A 26247-nucleotide genomic window follows, 5' to 3' on the forward strand; every position below is an offset into this window, starting at 1 on the left:
CTACGTAAATAAAGAAATAACCACTATGTATGGCAACAGCAAAACAGATTACATAATTTGTATTGAATGGCTAATGTAGTTTGAGCATCTAATGTGTTTTCTCCTTTTTAACAGGGAAAACCTTCAAATTGATAAGAAAATCCTCTTAATTTAGATTTATCTTGGTTTTTTTCTACATAAAAATGGAAAACTAGCTGTCTTCTACTCGTTGCAAAATTGCAAAACCTAAGTCTAATGTAGAACTTGCTAATTCTGCAGTGCTCAATAGACACATTGTCTCCCGCTCAAAAGCCATTCGTTTCCACTGTTCACAAATGGTCTTGAACACAAGCCCGACCAATGCTTTCAAATTTAAGCTTTTCTTAGGAATATGCAGGGGGGGTTCTTAATATTTTTTAAAATAGCTGTGTTTTCCTTATCAGCTGTTGGTACAGGAGTGCATTTAGATTTCAGAGATATGTCTGCCTTTCTAGATACTGTTTGCTGACTAAACCATGCCATTGCAGGTCACTGCATCAGCAACAGCAACATGACAGTGGCTCTGGTCCTCATCTGGATAGCAGCTTTCTTCTGGTCAGCAGCTCCATTACTTGGCTGGGGCAGTTATACAGGTAACAGGTAGCTTTCAGTTGTACTTATTTGGCACCTCTCCACTTAACTGAACAAAGATACTTGCCTGCCTTTCTTGCTGTTTATGATAAACCAGACTGATTATCAGCGGAACTGAGAAAATCATTCACCATGCATGACGTACGCTCAGAGTGTTGCCTGCTTTGGTATCAGCTATAAAGAGATTTTATGGAAGATATCACAGGAAAGTCTTGGATGAAGTGCATATTATTTATGAAAAAAGAGAGGCCAGAAATATTTGGCATGGCTAAGCAATGAGATAAAGGAAACTATCAAAAGACATACTTCAAAACCTGTCAAGATTAGGAAGCTAGAAAAGAACACAAGTTACAGCAAGTTAAACTTGAAACTATAATAAGGCAAGCCAGAAAGATCTGGTGAAACAGTTCATTGAAAATATGAAAACTAACAGCAGGAGAAGAAAAAGATGTCAGAAAGTTTGCAAGTCCAAGAAGCGATTTAGGTGCAAGATAAGGTCATAGCAAAAAAAAAAAAAAGAGGGGGGGAAAATCTGAGTAGTGAACACTGAGGTAATTCAATGGCTAAGGGATATTCCCATACCAGAAAATTTCTTCAAGGGGATAAGTTGGAGAAATTGGCTCAAGTCTCTAAAAATTCAACAAAGCAAATCTCTATGAACAAATGGTAATGCTATAGAAGTCCTAGCAACCGAAATCATGTGACTGAATTTGTCCAGCAGTTACCTGCCTGGATCCTGTAGGCACTTGCATCCTTTGAGAAGTCATGAAATCTATGAAGCTTCTGAAAGCAGCTATGTGAACATAGCCTCTTACTTACTAAATACATAAGCTTTGAGGTATCCCTGGACTCCTGAAGTACGGGTGTGAGAAAAACTTCCATTTCTATGATTGGTTAAATCTTCTATCCTTCCCAAACCAAAACGTTACCAAGATGTACGGCTCAATTGTAGAATCATAAAATCATTTAGATTGGAAAAGACTTTTAAGAACATGGAGTTCAACTGTTAACCTAACACTGCCGAGTCTGCCACTAAACCACATCCCTAAGTGCCGCAACTACAGGTCTTTTAAACACCCCCAGGGATGGCGACTCCACCACCTCCCCGCCTGACCACCCTTTCAGGGAAGAACTTTTTCCAACTATCCCATCCAAACCTCGCCTGGGGCAGCTTGAGGCCGTTCCCTCCTGTCCTGTCCCCCATCACCTGGGAGAAGGGACCGACCCCCCTGCCCAAAGCCCCTGCCAGGAGCTGCAGAGAGCGATAAGGTCCCCCCTGAGCCGCCCCCTCTCCAGGCCAACCCCCCCCAGGTCCCTCAGCCGCCCCCCGTGAGCCTGGTGCTCCAGCCCCATCCCCAGTCCCGCTGCCTGTCTCATCAATACCACTTCTAGGAGCACTTTTCCCTACTGCAAATCCCGGTGGTTTCAGGTTCCTGGAGTATCTGACTCACAGCACGTTTCCACTGAGGACACCCACGGAGGTGTGGGAGCCCAGCAATGGCAAGTCCAGCAGCGGAGCAAGTGGCCCACAGCATATCACACCTGGCCACCTTGGGTGTCTCACTTCTGCACAGCAGGGGTCTCCAGGACTCCGCTGATTTTTAGAAACGCCACTTGCCAGTGTCTCTACAGAAGGGGAGGAACACAGCTCTGAATTCTGACTTGCAGAAAATGGACAGGGTTTTTTTCTTTTATGTCACCTGGAGGCTGCTTTCATTTTTCAGTCAAAAGCTTTCACAAACCAGAAATCTGAAATTAAACCAGACTTCATGGTTATCTTTCAGATCTTGAGGACTACCGATGAAAAAGGCAAAGGAGACAAAAACCTGTTTCTATTACTGAACACAACCAGACAGCAACACCTAGAGGTTTTGCTGATGGAAATACCAAGCTCTTTTTGATGAGACTCATAAAAGAGATTTAATCTTTTGCTCCTTTAAATTCATCCTGTCTAAACCTCCTGTTACCTGTGAGGAATTAAGGGATTAATTTTTTCCTTCAGAATTATCACTGGATTTCAGGGAGAGATCTATGTTGCTAAATCATGCAGGCTTCACCTGTGTTGTATCTCCAGGACTTGTTAATGCTTGACTTTACATAATTTTGGTTCATGCTTCATTTATTTGTAAACCAATTTTCTGCCATAGCTGTCAGAAAAAAACAGCTTTTTTTCCACTTACAAAGAAAAATCAACAATCCACAATCTACAGAACACCTGTAATGCTATCAGACTCTACTTTTCTAGGCGCATTGGCAAATACATCAGAGGGTCTAAAGTCAACTGTTATTCATAGAAATGTTAAAGCAGAGACGGCACCTTATTCCCACCACCTTTTCCTTAAGCACTGGATCAGTCAGTGTCCTTTCATAAATTCCACTAGCTACAGACCCTGCAGTCTGCCTGACTTCATTTTTAAGAGCCCGCAGCTCCTTTGTAGTTGCAGAAGTGTACGCTTCCCATGTAGCAAAATGATCTCATATCTTTCTATTATGTTACATCTTCCCCTAATCTTTATCATTAGCTATATCAGTGTGCTTTCCTGGCTGTCGCTACAGCCAAAATTTCATTGCCTTTTTGTTTATATTAAAAAAAAAAAAACCAACTCAAAAATTTTACTTCCTACTTCTCTATGTAAATAATGACTTTTTACATTTGAGGTATTGTGTCTTTACAATCGCTTGTTATGCTGTTACCATGTTCATCTTAGGAAGTTACTACATAGAAGATTATGACAAATAAGAGTTGGTAGCACTCAAGAATATCAAACCTACTGAATTATTACCTTTTTTTTCTTTTCTAATGAAGTATCACAATTTCCCATCCTGAAACAACAGTTTGTGCATTATGGATTTGTATTTGAGATCTAAACCAGATAGAATGATAGTACACATTAAAAGTTGTTATGGTCTAGCTAGTCTTGAAAATGCTTTATGTAGGAAACTGTGTCACAGCTCATTAAATCAGAAAGATCAATCCGTTCTTTAGTGCTTAAAAGAAGAAAAATACAGCATTTCAACTGGTAAATTAATTGCTCAAAAGCAAATACATGTTCTAAAAATGCTAACCAATTTACTTTTGCTTTCCAGATCGCATGTATGGCACATGTGAGATAGACTGGGCAAAAGCCAACTTCTCTACAATCTACAAGTCCTACATTGTCTCCATTTTTATCTGCTGTTTTTTCCTACCTGTCAGTGTCATGGTCTTTTCATATGTGTCAATTATCAACACTGTCAAGCTAAGCCATGCATTAACAGGACTTGGTGATCCCACAGACAGACAGAGGAGAATAGAGAGGAATGTCACCAGGGTGAGTTTGGGTTTCATGCTGGGTGGGATTTATCTCAATGAAACCTGTCTTTCCAAAAACTGCTCTCAACTAGAACGGAAGAGAGCAAAACCAATCACTTGCATTTCATTTCTCTATAATCTCTAGTGGCAGAGTCTGAACTCAGTGAAGAATATGAGGTTTGTTTAAAACCCCTATCCCATCAGCTGGCTAATATTGATGCTACATCACATGTGAAAAAGAATCTAAATGTATTGGAATAGGTTATAAAACACAAACCCAGAAATTTGGTTTGCATACGCTCTTTTCTTTCAGAAGTTACATTACTTCTGAGCATACACAGAAACTACAGTGAAGCTTTCCATTTACTTATCGTTGACTTAAGTCTGCCCGAAACTTTCTGAATTCATAAAAACATACAGAGGACTGTAGCTATTTTCATTCCATTAGATGAGGCATTGCTCAAGCACACCACCATGCCAAAAGTTGATATATAGCTTCTAGGTCTGCCTGGTTCCATCAAAGCAAACCTTTTGCTTGCCTGTATTCTCCTGTGAGCCATACCCTCAGGACAACCTGAATGTTGTCCTTCCAGCCAAGTGTCCAAGCTACTATTTCCAGCATATTGCTTCCCTGATGTAGTCTTCCAGAATAAATCTAAGACTATTCTTCTTCTGTCTTTTAGGTTTCTATCGTCATTTGCACAGCCTTTATTATTGCATGGTCACCATATGCCGTCATCTCTATATGGTCTGCCTATGGTTACGCTGTGCCCAATCTTACCAGCATCCTTGCCAGTTTGTTTGCCAAGTCTGCCAGCTTCTACAATCCCATTATCTACTTTGGAATGAGCTCCAAATTTCGGAGGGACATTTTCATCTTGTTCCATTGTGCCAAGGAAGTCAAAGACCCTGTGAAGCTCAAACGTTTCAAAAACCTCAAGCAAAAACAACAAGAGCCCTCTCAGAAAGCAGAGAAGTATGCAGGAGAAATGTACCCCGCTCCAAGCCCTGATTCTGGGGTGGGAAGTCCAACCAACACCCCACCTCCAGCAAACAGGGAAGTATATTTTGGTATTTTGGATACGCCATCTAATAACCCTGATATTGAATGTGATAGACTGTAAGTTTTGCAGCCACTTAACACATGCACCCATTTTATGTTCAGGAAGACCCTCTTCAGATCAGTGCTCAAGTGATTTCCTTATTCCTGGTCTGTTTCTTGCTGTAGCACTGAAGACTATACAACTCAAGCAAATCAGATGGTGAAGTGGTATTTTCCTTCTACTTAGGTACAAAGCCCTACGAAGCACATTACAATACAGGCAGCACACCCAGTGCCAGAAATATTCAATTTTCACATGCATGCAGGAAAAAGAAGACTGACTTGTGAAGAGCAGGCATTAGCTACCAAAAATAACTATTATGTTCCCATCCAAATTTTATCAATGAAGGGATCACATTTCCAAATATGTTTTTTGCTGTTCAACAGGCCCAGCCGTAGAGGGTTGGTTTAGCTCTGTGGTGCAGCACAGCCCAGGCTGTAGAAGATGGGCCCTGCCGAGATGGCTGCGGAGCTGCTGCAACCCCAGTGGCTGGGAGCTGGTAGGCAAAGCCACGCGCTCCCTGGGGGGCACCGGGGCTGCCAGGCCCTGGGCATACACAGGTGTGTGTCCCATCGCCTGTGCCTGGCTCTGTGCATCTATGCAAGTGCTAGGAGTCATAGATCTTTGCGTTCTCTGGTCACTGTAGTCTGAACAGTGGCATCATACTTGTCCTCATTGGTCTACAGAATTATTTTTACCTTCCCTGACCTTCCCAGTGAGAAGAGCCTGTGTGTAGCATTCACATTCGAAAAAGCTGGCCTTTAATTTTGCTGATCTGTCTCCAAACTGGTTGTTATTAAGAAGGAGCAAGAGATGTACAGGCAACAAAACCCAAAACGACACTAAGGTTTTAAGACTGCTGATGAAGTGTGGCATCAGAGCTATTTGTAAAGTATAATCCAACACTTTGCTGCTGCTTCTAAAGAAAGTTTTTGTACCTGCCTACAAGTAAAAAATGACTTTTAGGTAAACACAACTAAGTAGCAATTAAGGATAGTGATTTCAATAGCTAAGCTGTAGGCTTTAATCAGTAGCAAGACTATCAGATGTTATAATATCCAATTATTCCACCAAGTTTATCTTACAGATTCAAAATGAGAGGGTATAGCTTCATAATTCCTCATCTTGGAAATTAACTACAGACTCTGAGACTTCTGTAAAAAGGCCTCTGTATTAGCTGTGGAAATTGTGGGTTCATTTAGTGCCGTTTGCAAGTTAAACAAGGGGAAAAAAAGAAGAAAACCACCCTAACAACATTGGTTGCTAACCTCACTGCTATTTATGGCTTTTTGGAATCTCACTGTCCGCATCTGCTAAAATGTAGTTGTTTTGCAACAGTATGCTTTTCCAGATGTGTTTCTTGGGAAAGTTACAAAGAGATCCTGCCTTCATTTCCCCCATTACTCTATTTGTTTTGAGAAAATCACCTCTGTTTTGAAGTTAAAAACAAATAAACATTATAAGCAACAGTAGGGAACTGTGTTTTCATTCATGGCCACAGACCTGAACTACAAGAGCATTCATTTTCGTGGAAAATTTTGAGATATGGGTACTATTTCATTACCATAAATAATTAAAAGCAAATAAGTAAATATTTCGCTTCCAGATAAACACGCCTGTCATAGATGTAGAAATAGATGAAATAATTTCAGGGAAAATCCTGTCACAGCTAGATGAAGCCAGGCTGGGCTAGCCAAAGCTAGCACATAGTTTTGAAAGCTTCTAGGTGTAGCACAAAATCCACCTCGGTAATATTGCTAGACTGAGCCTTCTCACTGCTGAAAGAGCTTGGGTTTTCCTCCAGAGAAAGAGGAGGGCTACACATCCCCATCGGATGTGGTTCCTGGAGGTACCAGCAGCTGCAGCTGTGCCAGACACCTGCCTGTAGAGCCTCCATGGCCAGAGATGCCATGCTAGCTTTTTAATCTGTATTTCTGCTGATTTACAGATAACTAGGGAAAATTCTTGTCCTGCTGCATTGTAGCAATGCTGTTGATCTGCAGGATTCAGACTCTGACATAGAAAGACATGAAAAGGGGAAGGCAGAGCAACAAAGCCATTTCCAAGAGTGCCACTAAACTCCAGCTGAAATCTCTACTAGTTCATACGCCACTGAGCATGTACAGTGAGGCTAGATTGGGGAGGGGGTGAGGAGGCAGCAGTAAAAATGAGCCAGAATAGGAGCAGAACAGAGGAAAAATGTGAGGAGGAGAATGAGAAAAGCAGGAGAGCAAGGGGCCAGGAGCCAAAGGTTGTATACCTGCTGAAAGACAACTATAAACAGCTACACATAAAAAAGTCTTGACTGGACTGTGACAGACACCCCTCCTGCAAGGCCTGTGGCTACAGTCCTTTGTGGATATAGGGTAATAGCATAAGACTGCATACCCATAGAGCAGAATATCTGGTTTTGCAGGTTACACACGGGAAAAGAGGATGGATGCCTTTGCAGGCACCAACCTGTGCTCCAGGTTCAGGAACAGCAGGAGCACACTTGTCACTGAAGTCACTCAGGTTAAAAAACTTCCAATCCTAAAGCACCAGTGCCCTGTAGCTGCACCCGTGACACCAGCAAGTGGCTGAATTCAGAAAAAAGGTCCAGAATCTCTTACCACCCTAGTGCAGTTAAGGGAATGCACTTCAGCATTTCAAACACGTGAACCAACACAACGCCATTTGTCAAACACTTCACCTGCATCCTGCATTTCCTCCCTTGTCTCTGGTGTCACAAGTGCTCTGACAAGACTGTCCCCAACTGCTGCCCTCCACAGATGGGGTCCAGGGACAAGCAAAGAGCTCAGGAGCTTGAAACAGTCAACAAGGACAGACACAGTCTAGATACACTGACGGAGGATGATGGGGGTTTGTGCTTTCTACTTAGCAAGAATGAAGTACAGTGCAAACAGCATAGAGAATCCTGGAGCAAAATTACTCCTCCCCATACCCTTGCTGCACCCCACAACCTTGGATTTTATTTTACAGTGGGTAAGTTTTAGCAGCAGAGATGCAAGAAGGCTCTTCTCCTGACTGATACTCCGATGACAAGGATGTTTTCCTGGGAAACCACATCTTTGCATGCTTTCTGTCTGAGACAGTCTTAAAAGGGAGGTCCCACTCGCCTTGGCAAAGCTAAGGGCTACCTGCTTCCAATGCTTTCTCTTTAGAAACACGCTATATTTTTACATTTGTTTCATGCAAAAAGCTAATGGATGTGCCAAAGGCAGGGCCAGATGTCATATCTGTGAGATAGGGCATCCCATCCTAGTTCTGCCACTTCACCTTGTGTGAAGGCACACAGCAGACAGGTAGCATGAGCTTGCTAATGGGATCTGCTTCTTCCAGTACCCCTACCAGGGGCCTTTTTCAATGTGTTTTGTACTGAATGGATGAGTGCCAGCCTGCACTAACGAGATCTCATGACTATTGCTGGTATCCAAATGGTGTCTTGTCATGAGGCAAGAGAACAATATTCAGATCTTCCTCCATTTGGCACAGAAATTCTGGCATGTAGGCTCCTTGTGCCTCTCTTGCTTAGCCCCAGATATTACTGTGAGATTTTGTAATTGCTGGGGTTGGTTTCATGTATGACACACTAAAACCAAGTAGCATCATCTGGCAGAAGGCAGTAGGCCAAGCAATTCTACAATTTCCAAACAATGCTGTCAGCATTTGCTGGCTTGTTCCAGCAGGATCTGAGACAGAGGTTAGCCCTCTTTTACCCTAGATGCAAGAAACCCAGCCAAAAACCCTTGCTAGCTGTTCATTATCCATTTTTGAACACACAGCCCCGTTGCCACGTTAAAGCACTCCAGCAAAAATGACGTGCCTGAGCATAATAAAATGACTCTGCAAAATGCTCGAAGCCCTTAAGCTACCTTTTAAAATATGCCTTTAGGTACTCTACATATTCAAACATTTCCCAGCTGTTTTGATTAACTATTGATTAGTGTATTCATTAAAAACTCTCCTGCTGAGTGTACAATTCGTATGTTTACATGTGTACCAAAATCTCATCAGCTATTACTTGATTATTTATTTTCAGTATTGTTCATAATTATCAACATATCAGTGTTATACTATAATCACTGCAGTTACTAATCGTGAAGTATAGTTATTAATACTCACATCTACAACTTGGCCTTGCAGGTGTATTACCAGCATCCCTGTCACTGACCCAACACTTTCACTTGGGCTACACAGTTTGAATGATCAAGTTAACCCAGGATTACTTCTGTTCAATTTCTACATTTAAAAATAACCTCCTCTTGGTTGGGGGGGGGGAGGTGTAGTAGTAATAATTTGTTGATTTATGCCAAGAAAACCTTTTGGGCCCACATTCACCCTGCTGGCATTTTTGCCAAGCTGATATTCCTTTAGGGTGTCAGCACATTGAAATACATAACAACATTTCTTAATAGCTTTGACATTTCTGACAGTAGCATGAATAAACTGAGTGTGTAGTTGGAGGGCGCAGGATACCCTACTGCAGTCCAGTCCCTCTTCTCAGTGCTATTGTGCCTTTTTATCTAATGACTCACGTAGAAGTATTTATTGTAGCAGAGACCAGAAAAAAACAAGAAATACCCCTCCACCCTGCTTAAGACAGTGACTTTATTACAGTACGAACTTCTCAGGCTTGCACCCCCTTGCATGCTCTCTCTCCACCCTTATAAATCCTTCATTCTTTGCTGCACAGACTGACAAGGTAGAAGAGATACAGAGTGTGCCCGTCCAAGCATGGCCTGTGGTTTGGCACTCCTCAAGAGTGAGAGATGGAGGCAAAATCCCTTCCCGAGGGTAGGGCTGGACAAGAACATAGTTCTGCTGCTGCCCTGGTGAATGCTCTCACCCCAGGCAATAATGAAAAAGGCGGGTAATGCTACCACATCTGTATTTTCAACTATCCCACAGATAAACCAGCCCGGCAAAACATGTTCTCTTGCAATGCTACGTGTCCCCCTGCCTACCTCTCAAATTGCTGAAGGCTTAGGAGCCTGAACCTTCTCAGTACATCCACAAACTCAAAGGATCTTTGCAAGCACTTCAGGAACTCCACAGACCAAAGCAAAGGTGCTTGCAGGGTCAAATGGGTCTGTGTCTAGTATGTGGTCTAATTCCTGTCTGCAGCAAAGACTCCATAGTAGCTGGCCCCTAATCCCTTCCTGCACTGATGATCTAGGAATATGGAATGCTACAACACTGCAACCGGAAGAGAAAAAGAAAAAAACAAACCTCCAAGGTCTTCATAGCCAGCACATATTCCTGCTTTCTGGGAGACAGCAATGAGGTGATTCCAGATGAAGCAGGCTAAAACATGAAAATAGGACCTTCTTCAGAAGAGTAATGGTACTAATGGATACACATATACACAAGGTCCTGCAAAAAGCTTTGTGCCTGGAAGACTCTCATAAAACTTCATATACCCACACACAGACTAAGAGAGGTAGCTAAATGAGTTGCACTGACTGCAGGAGCGAACAGCAGCCTGTCATCTGGACCTATGTTTTTGTCTACAGCTTTGAATACACAAATGTGTATTTAATACATACTGAAAGCTTGTTTTCTGGGGTGGATTTTTCTTTAAAATCTGTCTATATAACAATAGCTCATCATAAAAGGGAAGAAAGACTGTCCTTCTTGATGTACAGGGGAAGTACAAGAATAAATTTAAGATTCAGATGATGTCCAACTACTACTGCAATAAGAACACAGAACAATAAGAAAATTACTGAATGGAAAGTAATAATCCCATTTCTAATACAAAAACCAGGGCCACACTGAATGATAAAAATAATAATAATAATAAAAAAAAGAACTACCAGCTGTCTGTGCCAATAACCATCATCTTCTGTGCTCATTGAATGAGACAAAAGCCCTTTGGGGACCACAGACACACAGCATTTAATTATGTAATAGGATGTAACCTAGTAAAACGGGAGCAGAAGGACTTACAGAAATCACTGCAATAAATGCCCTCCCTCGCTGATATTTGACAGCCTCCAGTAGCCTTTGACACCGCACACCAGCCAGCCTAGCTGCTGGGAAGAAACACCTCTAGAGCAGAGCTGGGCTGGCCCTGGTGGTGCCCACGTGGCTGCGGGCACAGCTGCTGGCTCCAGCGCAAGGTCAGTGCCAGCTGCCTGGGCAGGAGGCACCCGTGTGTCACATCTGCTGCAGTATTTGCAAAAGGAAGTATGAAGTCAAGGATAATGTTTGGCAGCACAAATGAGAGTGCAAGCACCTCTTGGTGATGCGACCTGGCAAAGCCTTACCATACGCTAAAGATAAATTTCAAATGGATTAATATCTTACGGAGAAATGGGAGAAACTTAGTGACCTCAGGGCATGCTTCATGCCGTTGGTAAACTACTGTATGAAACAAACAAAACTAACTTCTCTGAGAACAAACCAGCCGATCCCTGGGGCAACATGTGGCCTATACATGTATTTAAAGGGAAAGGAAAATGGGCTTTAGCACATCCTTGACTGATACCATGTTTCCTGACAAACCAGCCCTCAGCTTCCTTTGCTGAAAGGCAGTCATGTACAGCAGCGTTGTCATGTGTCCTATTAGAAAAAAAGTCTTTCCAGGCAAGCAACCAGTTCAAGAATTTGAAAGTTTAAGTCATAGCTCTGGAGATGAGACCCGTATCTCCCCACAATTTGGAGGAGATATTACCAGACCATTTCCCATCCTTGGAGTCCTAGCAAGGAAAAACACTTACTTTTGGAAAGCTGATACACTTTATTCTTTGAGAGATGCTATATGTTCTTGGAAATACACATTCTTGGAAAGATAATACACCTTAATGTGATGGCATGAAAAGGGAGTCCAAAGGAGGGAGGGTACAGCATCATGAAAGTCACTGATCACTGTCTGACTGTCCAAGCACAAGAACACCGTGGCAAGTCAAGAAAAAATCTGATCAGCCATGCAACATAGAAAAGGACAAAATGGGCTACCAGGACAATAAAATTGCTATGCTTCTCTCATATTTCACTTTTTCCTGGGATCACACAATCCAACAGAGGCATGCAAATACCTGCAAGGACCAGAGGTGTAGCGCGGTATATTTGCCCTGCACATTGCTTTTGTGGGTTGGCAGGCTGGGAGTGCAGGTTAGACCCGTGTCTGGGGAACTGTTTCCTATTTAGTGAGCTCCAGTACTGCTTGAACTGGTTATCTTTTCTCTAGGAGATAAATGTCATTGCTAGACCTTGGCTAAATTCACAAGAAGGTCTTAAATATTTCAGCTTCTGAAAGTCAGGGCTCTTACAGGAGGGAGAGCACATGTGCACAGAAAGTGTGGGAAAAGGTGACTCTCTCAGGCTAGCACTAGGATAACTGGTCAGGTACGTCTGTAAATAAAGCAGCTGAAAAGCTTGACATCACAACTTACAGTTAAGAAGTGCAAGGCTCTATCAGCTTCTGGGCTGCAGCAGTATTTAGCAGACTTGAGTCTTCCTCAAGTTAGTTTAGACCTCCCGTTTGCCTATGCCCCATTCACTGCCTCTGTGCAATGGTTGCTCTGTTGATTCAGTGTGACCCAGAGGAGAAACAGCACTCCAGTTTCACATTTCCAGTCTAAAGAAATCCCATGTTTCCTGTTTGCAGCTTGTTTTATTGCCACATCCCTTATTATACCCAATATACGCTGTTGGTAGGTGCTTTGGGAGCAGGTAAGGAAGAGCACAGCCAACAACCAGAAACTTAGCATAGGTGAGTACAACACCAAAACACTTTCTAATAAAAATTCTTACTGCAAGGCAGGCACAATTGTTCCCACTTGCTTTTCTTCATCCAGCCTACTATGAAAATGGATCATCACCATAGCATAGTGAAATATGGGGAGTTCCCACAACGTTACCCCTTACCTGCTCTGCCCATAAAAAGCCCTTTAAGCATTTACCACACTAGCTAGCATATGCATCAAAAAAACCACTACCAAGACTGATCTCCCTAAAGTCAGTCTCCTGCAAAGACAACATGGATTTGGGGCCATTCCCCCTTTGCAAACACATGCAACAGAAATGAAGTTAATGTTAGTTATATTGCCACAATCTATACCTAGGATGATGCTTCCTGCCTCATAAAATTATGTTCTCCACTTAAGTCCCACTCAGTAAATCTGTTCAATAACCTAAAGGGTTTTCCCTAATGTCTCCATCTGCAAAATCTGGAATTGTACTTCACCCAGCAAGTTCAGTTGCAGTTCAGTGGGTACAGTCAGGTATAGGGTTGCTTAACATATGGTCTCTCAGCTGTAGATCCCAAGGTTTATAATGAGGATGACATGCCTCATCTGCCTCTAGTCCTGAAGAATCTGGTCACTTTCTGAATAGCAGAATGCACCCAACACACTTCTGCCATGAAAAAAATAGGTTTATTTTATTTTTTAATACAAGAGCTTGCACAGTAAGCAAAGTAAATACTAGCTGTCATCTGGACACTTGTAGTCACTAACAGTGTTGAAATTATTTTCTCTACTTAATCACACAGCAGCTTTAGCTCATCTGTTGGTCTTGTGGACTTACAGCGTTTCACTGACCTACCTCATCTTCAAAGAGCAGAAGCGTCCTGCCATCCAAACCTACAGCTGACTATAGGAAGCCCCATTTTGAACTGGCCATTTTTGTTCCTTAGGACAAGGACCACACAGCAAAGCAAGCTTTTCCAGACTCCCTACAAGAAAACCAGCTCGTCCCTATCCATCTGTAAATTCCTGTGCTAGCCTAGGTTACAAACATAGGACAAAAGACCTGACCATCAGGTAGCAAAGGGGCATGCTCACAGCCTTGGGCTGCCATTCAAACCCTTCCTTGACAGCTGGATAAACCCAGCAAGGATTAAGTACACTCAGCAGGGCCAGGAAACTAGCCTGGTCTGTGTGGCTGGTCTCCTCTTCAGTGCTGCTCTGACTTGGTCACAATTATTTCAGGCTTTGTTAACCAGGCGTGGGTCGATTTGACTTGCTCAGCAACAAGCTTAAAAAACAAATAATCCAATTAATGAAAGAAGCAGAGTGTAAAAGTGTTTGGAAAGGGTTAGGAAAACCAGGAGGAGCAGCTGGCACGTCCCTGGTGGGACGTCTCCCTCCAAACAAGGGCGCACAGAGGCCCCTTGTTAGCTCGGCGGGGACAGCAGCGTGGCTGCTCTTTGAACCCCGCAGTCCTCGGGACCGTGACATTTCACTGGGATTCAGAAAGCCAAGGCGGGGGGGACAAAGCCCCACACACCGTGCAGACATTGAGGCTTGCAGTTAAACAGACTCCAGAGACAAACGCTAACATTTGCAACTGCTGCCCACTTCCGACCCGATGACAAGGTCTCAGCAAGGGCTTATATAAAACTTCCCTCCAGCCCATCAACCCAGCCTTCTTTAGGCAACAATAAAGAAATGTCAGAAGTGATTTAAGAGTATATCTTTAGCCCTGAAATGAGTGTTTGTGCTTAGGCTGAGAGGGGAGAGTGGGAAGAGGAAGATCGAAGAGCGTTCACAATTATTCACACTGCAGCCGTGGAATATATGCGTAGGGCTATTCATTCAAAATGTTGTCGTTGATAATGGCATTCAGCTGCAGAAATCCCTAAATATCATTTAGAGAGAGAGAGGACGACTGCCTACCGGGAGTGATGAAAATTCAGGGCTTTGGCTCAAATTCCTTGCACCACTGCTCTACTCCTGGCCCTTGCTGTGTAAAACCTCGCAGGTAAGAAGCCATGTGACTGCAACAAACCCCAGTCAATGCTCTCCTTCAGAAAGGGTCGTCACAAACGTTAACCTGTGCGAATGCAGGGTGAAATCCCCCCAGCCCTGAGTAATGGCTCAACTTCGGTGTTTGTGGCCACAGCAGTTTCGAGACATGGCCAGGTCTGTAAGGTTGGCTGTTGAGGCACCGAGGAGAACTCAAGGTCTCCCCCAACAGCTACGTTTGTTCCTGCCAGACCCAAGCAGCCAGGATCATGTCTGCATGCTCCCTACAGTGCTGAGAGAAGAAGAAACAGAGGGCATCAGAGGGGAAACATGTCTCCTTTCTCCACCATGCCCTTGCTTAGGTGTTTGTCTGTCCCTTGGAGCAGGGGCAGAAAAGGTCATCCCTTTTTATCCTGGAGATGTGGGATAGAAATCCTATTCCCTTGCAAGCAACAGCAAACCGACTAATTGTAACTCACAAAGATTTCATCCACAGCACCTCAAGACAAGGCCATGTCACAGAACAAGCAAAACGTATAGAGACAGCAGGACATCAAGGCCAACGGCTCGGGCACTGCAGGATAAGGTTAGTCCTTCTTATCAAAATTCTTGTGCATAAAACTGTTCTCAGACTTTTTGCAGGTTTGTAAATTAGAAACAATAGCCACACTGACAGCAGTAAATCACATACTCCCCAACAACAATTTATGGCATACAAACTCATGAAACATACACACGCCGTCTCTGCCATCCCACCGATGGGGTCTCTGGGACCCCTCTTGCTCCAAACTGTTGATTTCCACCCTGTACAATAATTGATGGCAGAAGCAATGATGTTGCGTATCTTTTCTGAAATGCCAGACCAAGCACCAATATCTAGTTCCTAGGAACCATCTTTTTCATAGCAACTGACTCCATGGAGATTTGCTTGCACTGTCAGTTTCCTACAGACGGAACACCAAAGACATCATGGAACATTTTCAAAAACTCTTCCAAAAAAAAGAAAAATCAAGAGAGAGGTAAATGAAATCTAACACTTGTACGAGTTTCCTCAGTGCTGCTAAGTTCTAGATCACCCATTTTCTGAACACCGCTCGTTTGCATGTCATGGTTTGCACGCACTGCTCTTGCAGAGGAGCAGATGTAATGATGGAAAAAGCTGGTGTGCACAGGGACGTACTCAGTTTTCTTTTGAAATCCATTTATCTGTTGTCTTTCATTTCTTGGATCTCTCAGTGGGCATCAGCCTGAGTTTATGCCCCTGACTCTGTGACCTTCAGAAAGTCCAGCCTTGAAAACGTGAAATAAACTAAAGAGGGACTTTACTCAAAACTTCCTATAACCAGGCAGAGTTGTTTGGCAAACTGCATCCCCCACGGTAACACCAATTCCTTCCTCCCCAGCATGTGGAAAGAAACAAACAGAGCAACAGACTGAAAGCAAACAATGACCTCAAATAAACCAAATATATTACCTGAAAATCAGTACTTGTTTCAATTTTCTTACCTATTCTTGTAAACTGAATTTTTATTAGAAGATAAAAGTTACTCATGCATTGAAAGAAAAAAAAAAAAAAAGAAAAAAATAAACCTTGTAAACCATTAATTTTGTGAAGATCAAAGAAGTTAATTTTACAGCACCAGAAGCTTTAAAAAGTAATTTCCCCCCAGATCACCGACTAGTTAGCTGGACAGAAACAATTACAGTTAGCACTTGCAGGTTTCTTTAGAGGCTTTCCCATGCAAGGCCACAGAGGAGACAAAGTGAGTTTCTGACAGCATCCTCTTGGGCTTCTGAGCTCCTTTAAGTATCAATGCAGAGTGTATCTACAAGCCACCCCAACCCATGGCAAAGACAGCTCAATGGCAGAAAGCCTGTCAGCAGGACATGGTGGGAGGGGAGCTCAGCACACACAACAGGGGCTGACCAGGACCACTGCCCGAGGCACCCGGGGCCTCAACAGCCACGGCTCACGCCTGGCCAGGGCTCCCAGCACCAGCCCCACCACACCACAGCGAACAGCCAAGGCAGGCAGTGAGCTGCGACACTGGGTGGCACCTAACGTTTAACAGCACAGCTGACCCACCGCGCTTACACGCTTCGCTAGCGCGCTCAGGAGGGGAACGCATCACTTTACACGGCGTTTACATTACTTCTCTTACACTGGTGTGAATTAGGATCACCTCCTCAGTACTCCCTGCAAGCACGTTACACAAGCACAACACGCTGGACATGTTTCTCCCTGGTCATAAATATCTCTCAGTTTCTCCCTGGTCATAAATGCCTTTCGCTTTATGGTAAGGGACTCACAGAAACTACCAGCACTGAAGAGCATAAGACGAGCCCGGCACAGAGAGCTGAAAGCAGCTTTGGGCGGCTCTGCCTCGGTGAGCTCTCAGTGGAGACGCAGAAAGGGACCGGCTTCCAGGCACACCAAAGCTGTAGCCGTAACTCCCCAAAATTAACACCACAGATGCCTCCCTCAGCCTTCCCCTGACCTTAGTTATTCCCTGGCCTTCTGCCTGGGACTCCCAAAGCCCTCCCGGGACGTGACATAAACCATTAGGATTTTGCAAAACCGAGCACTGACCTTAGCAGGCGGCGTGGCGTTGCAGGGCGCCGGGTGCAGCAGCCAGGGACATTTCCCTCTCGCCTGGTCCTGAGCAGCTCCTGCCCCAGCACATACATCTTCGCAGCGTGTATCTGCAGAGCCCTGGGTGCCTCTAGGAGCCCTGAGGAACACGGGCATCCCTCAGCGGGCTGGGAAACCCACAGCCTGCCTGTCACATCTTTCTTGTGTTACTGGATTTGGAAAAGGTTATCGCCTCGTACGTCCCTGTCTCTTCTGACAGAAGCCACCAGCTCTCCAAGCTGCTTGTGGAGCTGTTTACGGAACTCCATCAATGTAAAGGGAGGAGGCCAGGGCTGGCCAACAGCAGCTTGCTTTGCTCAGGCTGGGGGGTGGGCTGGCCGGGCCAGCTGTGGGTGATAATGGGCAGCCAGCTGGGGCCGGGGGTAGTCACCTCTCAGATGCCTTCTGTGGAGCAAGCCCTGGGAGAAGGCTCCTGGTCCTTCTACAGCCACGTGTCCTGTATGTTCAGTAACCCAAGTGACTTTTCAAAGCCGGTTCCGTGAGCTCTGTGTTTCTCAGCTTTCTTTTCTGCAAAAGCTGCTTTTCTTTCTTTTCTTCTGATACCTCACAAGAGCATGTGTGTAATTTAATTTTCATTGTTTGCCCTTCTTTGAAAAGAGCTTTGAGAACCTAAGGTGGAAAATGTCAATTATTAAAGTAGTTTGAAAGCATTTACAGTATTTTCCATGACATAAAACACCCTGAGGAGTTAGCAAGCATAAAATGTAGAGGCTTTCCTCTTACAATTCTTATGGAGATTTAATGCTGGCAATTATAAGAATACAAATGGTATTTCCAGCTTAACTGTGCTTGTGACTAAGCAATTTATTAGAAGTAATTTACTTAATTGGGGATCAAAATGCAGAGCTCACCTTATGATATATGGCTGTGGCACCGGAAGCAAGGGATAGAGCTTAGAGATTTATTTTTCTAATAAGATTTGAAGAGTTCTTCTTTTTTTTTTTTTTAAATGTAACAAAATAGCAGCATTTCTTCTCGAGGTTTGATTTCAGAAAAGGATTTAAAATTGCACTGGATCTTCCTGTGGGCCTTCAAGGCATCACAGAAAAAAGATGTCTTTCCTTTGCTATTATATTTCTATATTACTGAGTTTATTTTTAATTGAATTGCTGAAGTGTGGAGTGATGTTTATGCATGGTCTGTTTTCTGCTTTTTAAAGTGGAAATGAATCCTGAGAAAGTATAGATACAGGCTACTGCACTGCAGAACCTTGTGTCTACATCTTTCGTCCCTTAGGGTACATCTCATTGCTCTGTATGGCTGGAAATGCCCCAGACAACTTGATGCTTGGATGAAATGGTGGAAATGAGGAGTAAAAATGGTCATAGCAGTTCTTCACAGCCTGCACCCCCCAACCCTGACCCATTTGCATGCGTATTCCAATAGAAGCTGAATCCCAGTTATCCTGAGCAGGAGGAAGGGGTGTGGGTGTCCTGCCTGCAGCCCTGCCCCGCAGTCCCCTGCAGTGGCACAGCTGCTGCCACCTCACTTGCCCTGGGTGGACAGCACTGTTTCCAACATCGGGCTGGCTCACACGCAGCAGAATTAAGTTTCTGAATGCCTTTTAGTGACTGACAGTAGCCTGGAGCTTCAATACTTTCACAGGACAATGGGCACCTTGGTGGCAACCAGCTGAACACCAGAAACACCATCTCTCCCATCCCACTGGAAGTGAGAGGAGGAGAGGGACAGGACAGGGATGAGGAGAAGAGCAAATGCCGGCATTTCTGCCAGTCCACTGGGGTCTGCGTGCCCAGGGAGGCCCTTGCACCACTCTACACCCTCCTTGTATCCACATCACAGGGCTCACAGGTGCGCTCCCCAGCACCTTCCCCCTGCCCCATTCCTCCAGCAGCACCCCGATTTTCCTCTCCCGCTTCCTCACTGCCTTCCCCCACTCTGCCAGCCCCCAGCACCAGGACCCTACAGTCTCTCTCCTTTCCTTCCAACTAAACTCAACCTTGCTGAAACACGGGACAGTCCATCTCTGCAATGCATATCATCCTCCAAGGAAGGTGTTGCCAGCACCTGGATCCACACAAAGAGAGGTTTATACAGGTGCAGCACCACACAGGAGTTTGGGGGACCCTGTGTATTCCCACCCCATGCTGGGATCCCCCATTCCTACACAGGCACTTGGGTATGCAACTCCGTTCCCCCTCTACCAGCTGGATCCCTCCTGGAAATTTTGCCTCGCTGGAGGCACACGGGTCTCTACAGGAACAGTGGGCAAGGAGACCCTAAAGGGGGGCCAAGCCGCGGTGGCTTGACTGGGAGAGAGCAATGTAAGCCCTTACACGGTGAGCCTGTGCACAGGGGCACATGCAGGGAGGCTTTTCATGAACTCTGGCAAATACATTTTGAAAGATACATACCAGTAAAGAAAAAACATTAATCCACCCATTAAACGCACTGGTAGTTCTGGCCCCGCTGCATGTTTGGACACTTCTGCTTGCCAGAGCAGCACTCTGATTTCTGCGTGTTGCCTCCAGAAAAAACCTGCATTTTGAACAGACTTCAGTGCCGAGAGCCAAAGCTGGAGAAGACAAGGATAAGGGCACCACAGAGGGGATGCATTCAGTTGCTGGGAGGCAGCCATGAGGTCTCTACTGTGAAGTGGCTTTTACTGGCATCACCTACTTGCTCTGACACCTGATGCCCTACAGAGCATAAACAGAAAACACATCGGGAAAATAGTCAGGAAGAACAGACAGAAGGCTGTTACTGGGTTTACATTTTCCAGGCCTGATTTGCAGTGAATAGTTGAGCTTTACTGCCAATGTCAGGGGCACTGGGATCCAGAGTGAGACCCGGTATTCTTGGCAAACTGAATTCACAGTGGCAGTGATAGCACCTGGCTCACACTGGAAGTACGCAGATAGGGAAAGTACGCTGAAAAAGCCATTTGTATTTCCTGAAAGCTGTGGTCCTCAGCTGCAGATTTCAGCACTGAATCCAGCACTGCTGAAACTTTCAATTAACAAAGAGTACTTTCCTAAAAAGATGACTTTACTTCTCATACAAGGAGCTTTATGCTGATGAATCAATCAGGTTTTACATGAGGTCGTACAGCAATGAAATATATCCCACATCCTGGGAAGACTCAATCCCCACCTACACTGGATTCGAGAAGAACAAAATCCATATGCTGCGCTTCCTACAGACCCAGTTCTGTTCAGTCACCATTCATTCTTGTTTGCAATAACTGCAAGTTCTGCCAAAAACCAGTTCTTAAAATTGATTTCCATTGTGGCAGCCTCTTGGTTTCTGATAGTGGACTGTAGGGTTGCAAATGTCACAGTCCACCTCTACAACATCATAACTTTTAAAGCTGGTTACACTCCTTAAGATTCAAAGACCTGTGGCTATGAACAGAGCAAACTTCTCCCAAGCATCCACCCTTGTAATTTCCTCATCCCAAGTGTGACGGAGGCTGTTCCAGCCTTGCATTTACTGTTTGCTTCATTTATGTTTCAACACAGCATTTGTGGCAGCTCTGTTCTAAATCTGGCATCGGGAATATGGGGCATAGGAGATATGGGTAGATTCAGCCTCATGGCAAAAATAATGAGGACTTCCTGATGCCCATGATAGCTCGCTGTTGTATTTCAAGTGCAAGTGCATCCTCCATCTGTTTTCTTTTTTCCTACAGCAATGTATCTCGAAACAATTAGAGGAAAGCAATACCTGAGCATCGCTGCTTTCTGCTGCAGTCCAAGATCTATAAGAAAACCCAGATGACTTGTTGGCCCTAACTAGCATTGCCTGCATGCCCACAGCTAATGCACTACACATTGAATCGCTCTCAGAGTATACAAACACTCTTCATAGATACTAGTAACTTCTGCGTTTGCTCAAATGCCTTATTAGATTCTCTTCTCAAGCCCGAGTACACTTTTCTTTATGTCTTTTGATTATTATAGAGGCAGACGAGGTCAAAAGTTTCCAAAAGTGACTGCCCAGAACTTACAGAAAAAAATACAATTAAAATCCACTCGTTAAAATGGTCACTTCTCAGTGAAAGGCTCAAGCTCTCCATGTATCAGTCACAGAAAAGGGTCTCTTTTCCCATTTCCCACTATGAACCCTCATTTTTGAGCCTGCCCAGCTGGGACAGCAGGCTCCCAGGCAGACCCCATTCCCACACCATACTCTGCAGGAGATCCAGGGCAAGGGGCTTATCAGCTCTCACTTGAACATTGCCTCCTGGCAAACCTGAAAAGGCTTATTTTGTCACCTTTTATCCCTCTTTTCCCTGTGGGGAGAACAAATGAAACGGGGACTTGGGGCTTACTGACAAAGCCCAGCTTCTCTACAGTCTCAGGAAACATGGCCATTGCCATCTTCACTGAGAAACACCCAGTGGGTCAAATTTACACGGTGTAAGTTTGGTATCCATCCATTTAAGCCAAGCATGCCAGCATTATCCATTCATTTGGCCCATGAGGTCTCCTCATTCATAAAAAGAAAAAATAGATGCTTGGCTACCCAGTTGCTCTAATTATTTAAAGAAGTTTCTGATGCTGGCAACAGCTACAGCATACATAATTCAGCCTCCATACCTTTCTCGAACACAAGACAAACACATCAGTGTATTTTATATAAGCCTTCCAGGACATTGGTTATTTCATTTATATGAGGTCAATTTAGATGTAAGTGCTTTAAGCAGCCAAAGCCAAACAATGTTAACCCTCTCGTTGCCTTGCCACCCCAATTATACTTTAAACTTTCTACTGTGTTCTCAACATGCCTTGTTTTCTTCATGTATAAATTGTTTTCAAGCACAGATTACCTTAAGGTTAATAATACATAAGTTAATATTTGATTTCACAGAGTTTGCGAACGGCAGAAATTGAACTCCACTGCCACTTGTTAGGAGTTAACACTAACATGTGCAACCACACTGCCTTTGGACAGAGCCATGTTGGACTCTTACAACTTGAGGAAGATTTTGCTCTCTGATGCCTGTGCTAGTATTTGTTGGAAAAGGCTTGAGGGTAATTGAGAGCAGAAAACTTGTTCCTTTCTGTTTAAGCACTTGGATGGGATTAGATGTGACATAGCTACGTGTGATCTTGCAGAAATCACTTAATTTGTCTGCGCTTTCTGTCCTTATATGCAGAGTCAGGAGTTCATAGTACTGGCTTGCTAAGCCTGCGGTGGTCAGCTGAGAAGATACATTGAACAGTTTCTGGGTAATGATCACAAGCCAGTTAGCTCAGCCCTAGATCACTTTGATTCCTTATACATTTCCTACTTGCAACCTGCAGAGCAAATGATCTCATGGTTTTAAAAGCATGGCCCGCCGCCCCATGCCAGAAAAGCAGTGTCCACCTTGGGTCCCACGAGTGGGACAAAGACCCGGTGTGTGAGAGACACTGAGCTTTCCCCCTAAAGATCTCCCAGCCAAAGTTCAGATTTCTTTAAGTATTTTGCAGGCACATCTTGTTCTGTAACATAGAAGAAGATGACTTGCTTTGCCTATGCCTACACTGGTGGAGCCAGGAGTCAGTCCCTCCCGAGTGTTGAGGTGATGAGCAGGATGGGTTGTGCTGCAGCACACATCTGGTCCACAGGACGTGTGTACCCATCATCACTTTGCACAGAAATTTACAGCCTTTGAAGCCACCCCCGTCAGCTTTTCCTTAGACATTGACCTACTACGTGGTAAAAGCTTTCTCTTCTCCTTTTTCTACAAAAGTTTGGCCTATTCATGTAAATCACTACAGAAAGGCCAGCTAGCATCAAAAGATTATGGGCCAAGTCAGTAATGAACTTGGACTGAATTTGGATACCTGAGTAAACTACACCTACCTCTGATGGTGCTCTAACAGTTGTGTTCGGTCATGTCATTGCCTGCCCTCGGCGCAGGGGCCATGCCAGCTGGTGAGCATCACACTCAGAGCACCTGAATTTATTCGCCATTTCCAAAGAGATGAGGTTTCCTCTGTTTCATTTACTTGTGCGTCACTGCATGCAGATGGAGGGAAACACAAGGGATCTTACATCTTTGTGTCGGCTGAAACATGTAAGCCCACTAGTTATATTATAAGCAAAAGCTTTGTTAAAAAATGTTGAATTCAGATTGTAATGAGGATTAGATCAAGTGTGGTGAGCTTCCTTTCAGTGAAGTCAGATTTTCAGCTGTTACCAACATAGCCTTTACCCTGCTGTTACCCAAGGCAATGTTTTTAAACAAAAACTGTGCCTTGAAAGTTCTGCATGACAGATATCTCAAAATGAAGATTTATTTAAGGGTCTGTGACTAAGGTCCATCAGCAAGTGTCTGGTCTTCCAGGTCTGCTGCTAACTCTGTTTGAAAACACCAAACCTTCATACTGAGTCTTGGCCAGATTATCTCCTCTGTCTGTGCTGACAATGCTTACACATATAATATCTCCCTCTTTCTGCCCTTTTATCTTCAAGAGTGAAGGTAACATCCAAGTAGATCATAATTCAACGCAGTCTCTAAATTTTTCTCAAAAATGAAGAACCTTCTCAAACTCTCTTTGAAACAAAAGTGTTTTGACTCCCTGGTCTTGTTCGTTAGCTGCTTCCTCAAGACTTTCAGGGGACAGGTTAGAGGTCTGTGTTCCTTTGCTTTCAGGCTCCATAGTACAGTGGCAACAAAGCTACTCTGCGTGTGGGTGCTGCCCAGATGGAAATGAATAAAGCAGCAATTTCACTAAAATATTTTACTGATGATAGTTACTGAGCTGCTGCTGCTGTGGTGAACTGAGGCTGTAATACACATCAGCCTTACTTACTGGGTATGTATGTAATGTGTACATATCTATGTCACACAGCAGTAAAGACTATACCCCCTGAAATTTGTCAGCAGCCCTAAGTGCGCATTCATTCATTTGATAATATTTTCAGTGGGCCCTGCTAAATCCTGCTTTAACTAACGAGCAAATGAAAATACAATATAGTAAAAATTACAAACTACCATCACAAACAGTACTACCAGTTAGCAGGAAACTCAAGTGGAGGAGGCCCCTAACTAGAAGCAATGGTGAGAGACGTGAGCACATGTAGATATGGAGCATTGCCCATCCCCTATAGACAATTGTGTTCAATACCTATTGTCTTCAAATTAGCGGCTTCCTGACGGCGCAGTCACCTTTTTTTCTGAACAGATCTTTCCCTGTGGTAAATCCTAGCACTGAATTGGAGTCACACAACACGGTTCACCTCTTGCTCGTGCACTTTGTATTGCCAGCTCTTGGGTGGCGAGAAATTGCTTCTGTCAGGAAAGAGCAGAGGCGGCGGCACTCAGAAATGTTGTGATAAAAAGAGACAGCCAGTGCCCTCTTCAGTGTTTTGTTTTGATACTCTTCAGCTCTCCATTACACACGGTAAAAAGAGACTGAATACCCTGGATAATGACAAACCTAGATAGTTTTGCTTTTTCTGTCCACTCAGTGTTTCTACTCTGCAGTTCCTGGGATGCTCGTTTCCAAGATCCCAGGTTAGCTCACAGCCAGCGATGCAGATATATGCCAGCCCACTGCCAGCATCCCTGACCCCGAGCCCCAAGAGGTCCAAGATGGGAGAGCTCAGGTGGGTGCAGTGTGGAGTGGGCTGCGGCCGCTGCTGGGCTTGTGGAAGAGATAGAGCTGTGTTCACACACCACCGCATTTGAGCTAAGTCCTGCCAGGTCCACTCTGGCTCTTTGCCCTTGATACACTTTACCCACAAATTAGATAATTTGTCCATGGAAAATGAGAAATAGATCTATCAGCTTTTTCTTTTGTAAAACTACCACCCTGCAGCAGCAACAATGAAGCATGACCTCTGTGTAGGCGCTGTCGCTGTTACTTCAACACCTTGCCGACCACGTTCCAGGTGCCAACAGCTACATCCCTCAGTGAGCTGACGTGGACACCAGAAGCTGAACTTTAGGACGTTTTGCCTGTGAGTATTTCTATCAGCATCTGCAGGTAAGGCGTTCTTGTGGGGAATTCAGCCTTCCACTAGCACCTGGAAACAACACACAACCCCTTAGCAGCAAAACTCCAACATTTAGATGTTTGCCCCCTAGCACCTATGTACCTTCAAACTTCCAGTCCTAAGGTTTCGGTCTTTTGCCCATGACTGTCTGAACAAACAAACTCCAATAGCCTTACGAAAAGGGTGATGACATTCTGAAACTGTTAACCTGAGTTAATAAGACTCTGGGGTGCTTTTCTGTAGGTCTTCTAGGTGGATATGCTACCAGATTTGCTGTTTGGAGAGACTTTCTGCCAGTCCACTGCATTCTGCCTCACAAGGGATTACCATGGCAAGCCTGAACTTCTGTATTAAGAGAATCAAATTAATTACGGATCATTGTATCTTAGTAACACAGTCATGACTTCTTGATAAACTCTTGATACTGTACTGGTTATTGATATAAGGAAATGATGATAGAATCATGGAATAGGTTGGGTTGGAAGGGACCTTAAAGACCACCTAGTTCCAGCCCCCCTGCCAGGGGCAGGGACACCCCCCACCAGCCCAGGCTGCTCCAAGCCCCATCCAGCCTGGCCTTGAACGCTGCCAGGGATGGGGCAGCCACAGCTGCTCTGGGCAACCTGTGCCGGTGCCTCGCCACCCTCACAGTAAAGAAATTCTTCCTTATACCTAAACCTACCCTCTTCCATTTTAAAGCCATTCCCCCTTGTTCTGTTGCTACAGGCCCTTGTAAAAAATCCTTCTCCAAGTGAGCTGTTACAGTTTCCCTAAGTGCTGAAGCAGAGATTCACAAATAACAGGTAATCAATGTCACTTAAACCCAGGTAATCACTTTCCCTTAAACCAAATGTATTTATGGGATTGTTAGATCAGAAATAGGCAGGAACTACATGTCTTTCCAACGTGTCCTTTGAACTCAATCTCCTGTATTCATAGTAC

General features: G+C 44.3%; 2 protein-coding genes across 4 annotated transcripts in view; both read left to right on the forward strand.

Moving 5' to 3' along the window:
* LOC308072291 (visual pigment-like receptor peropsin) overlaps window positions 1–6473 on the forward strand; it is a 29156-nt gene extending 22683 nt beyond the window's left edge. Inside the window, exons 4-6 of the mRNA XM_080408947.1 lie at window positions 507–611; window positions 3697–3920; window positions 4585–6473. Coding sequence (XP_080265073.1) covers window positions 507–611; window positions 3697–3920; window positions 4585–5025 — 770 coding nt within the window. The 3' untranslated portion in view covers window positions 5026–6473. The remainder of the gene's footprint in view (window positions 1–506; window positions 612–3696; window positions 3921–4584) is intronic.
* A 92-nt stretch (window positions 6474–6565) lies between these two features.
* Window positions 6566–26247, forward strand: part of VIT (vitrin) — a 79526-nt gene continuing 59844 nt past the window's right edge. Inside the window, exons 1-2 of one of the 3 annotated variants that reach the window (XM_080408934.1) lie at window positions 6566–15285; window positions 25128–26108. The gene's annotated coding sequence lies outside the window, so the exon portion shown is untranslated. Of the gene's footprint in view, window positions 15286–25127; window positions 26109–26247 lie in introns of those variants that run through there. The other 2 variants (XM_080408935.1, XM_080408933.1) reach the window with 2 other exon arrangements.

The sequence above is a fragment of the Falco punctatus genome (genome assembly GCF_963210335.1).
Source record: "Falco punctatus genome assembly, chromosome: 12".
Taxonomy (NCBI): Eukaryota; Metazoa; Chordata; class Aves; order Falconiformes; family Falconidae; genus Falco; species Falco punctatus.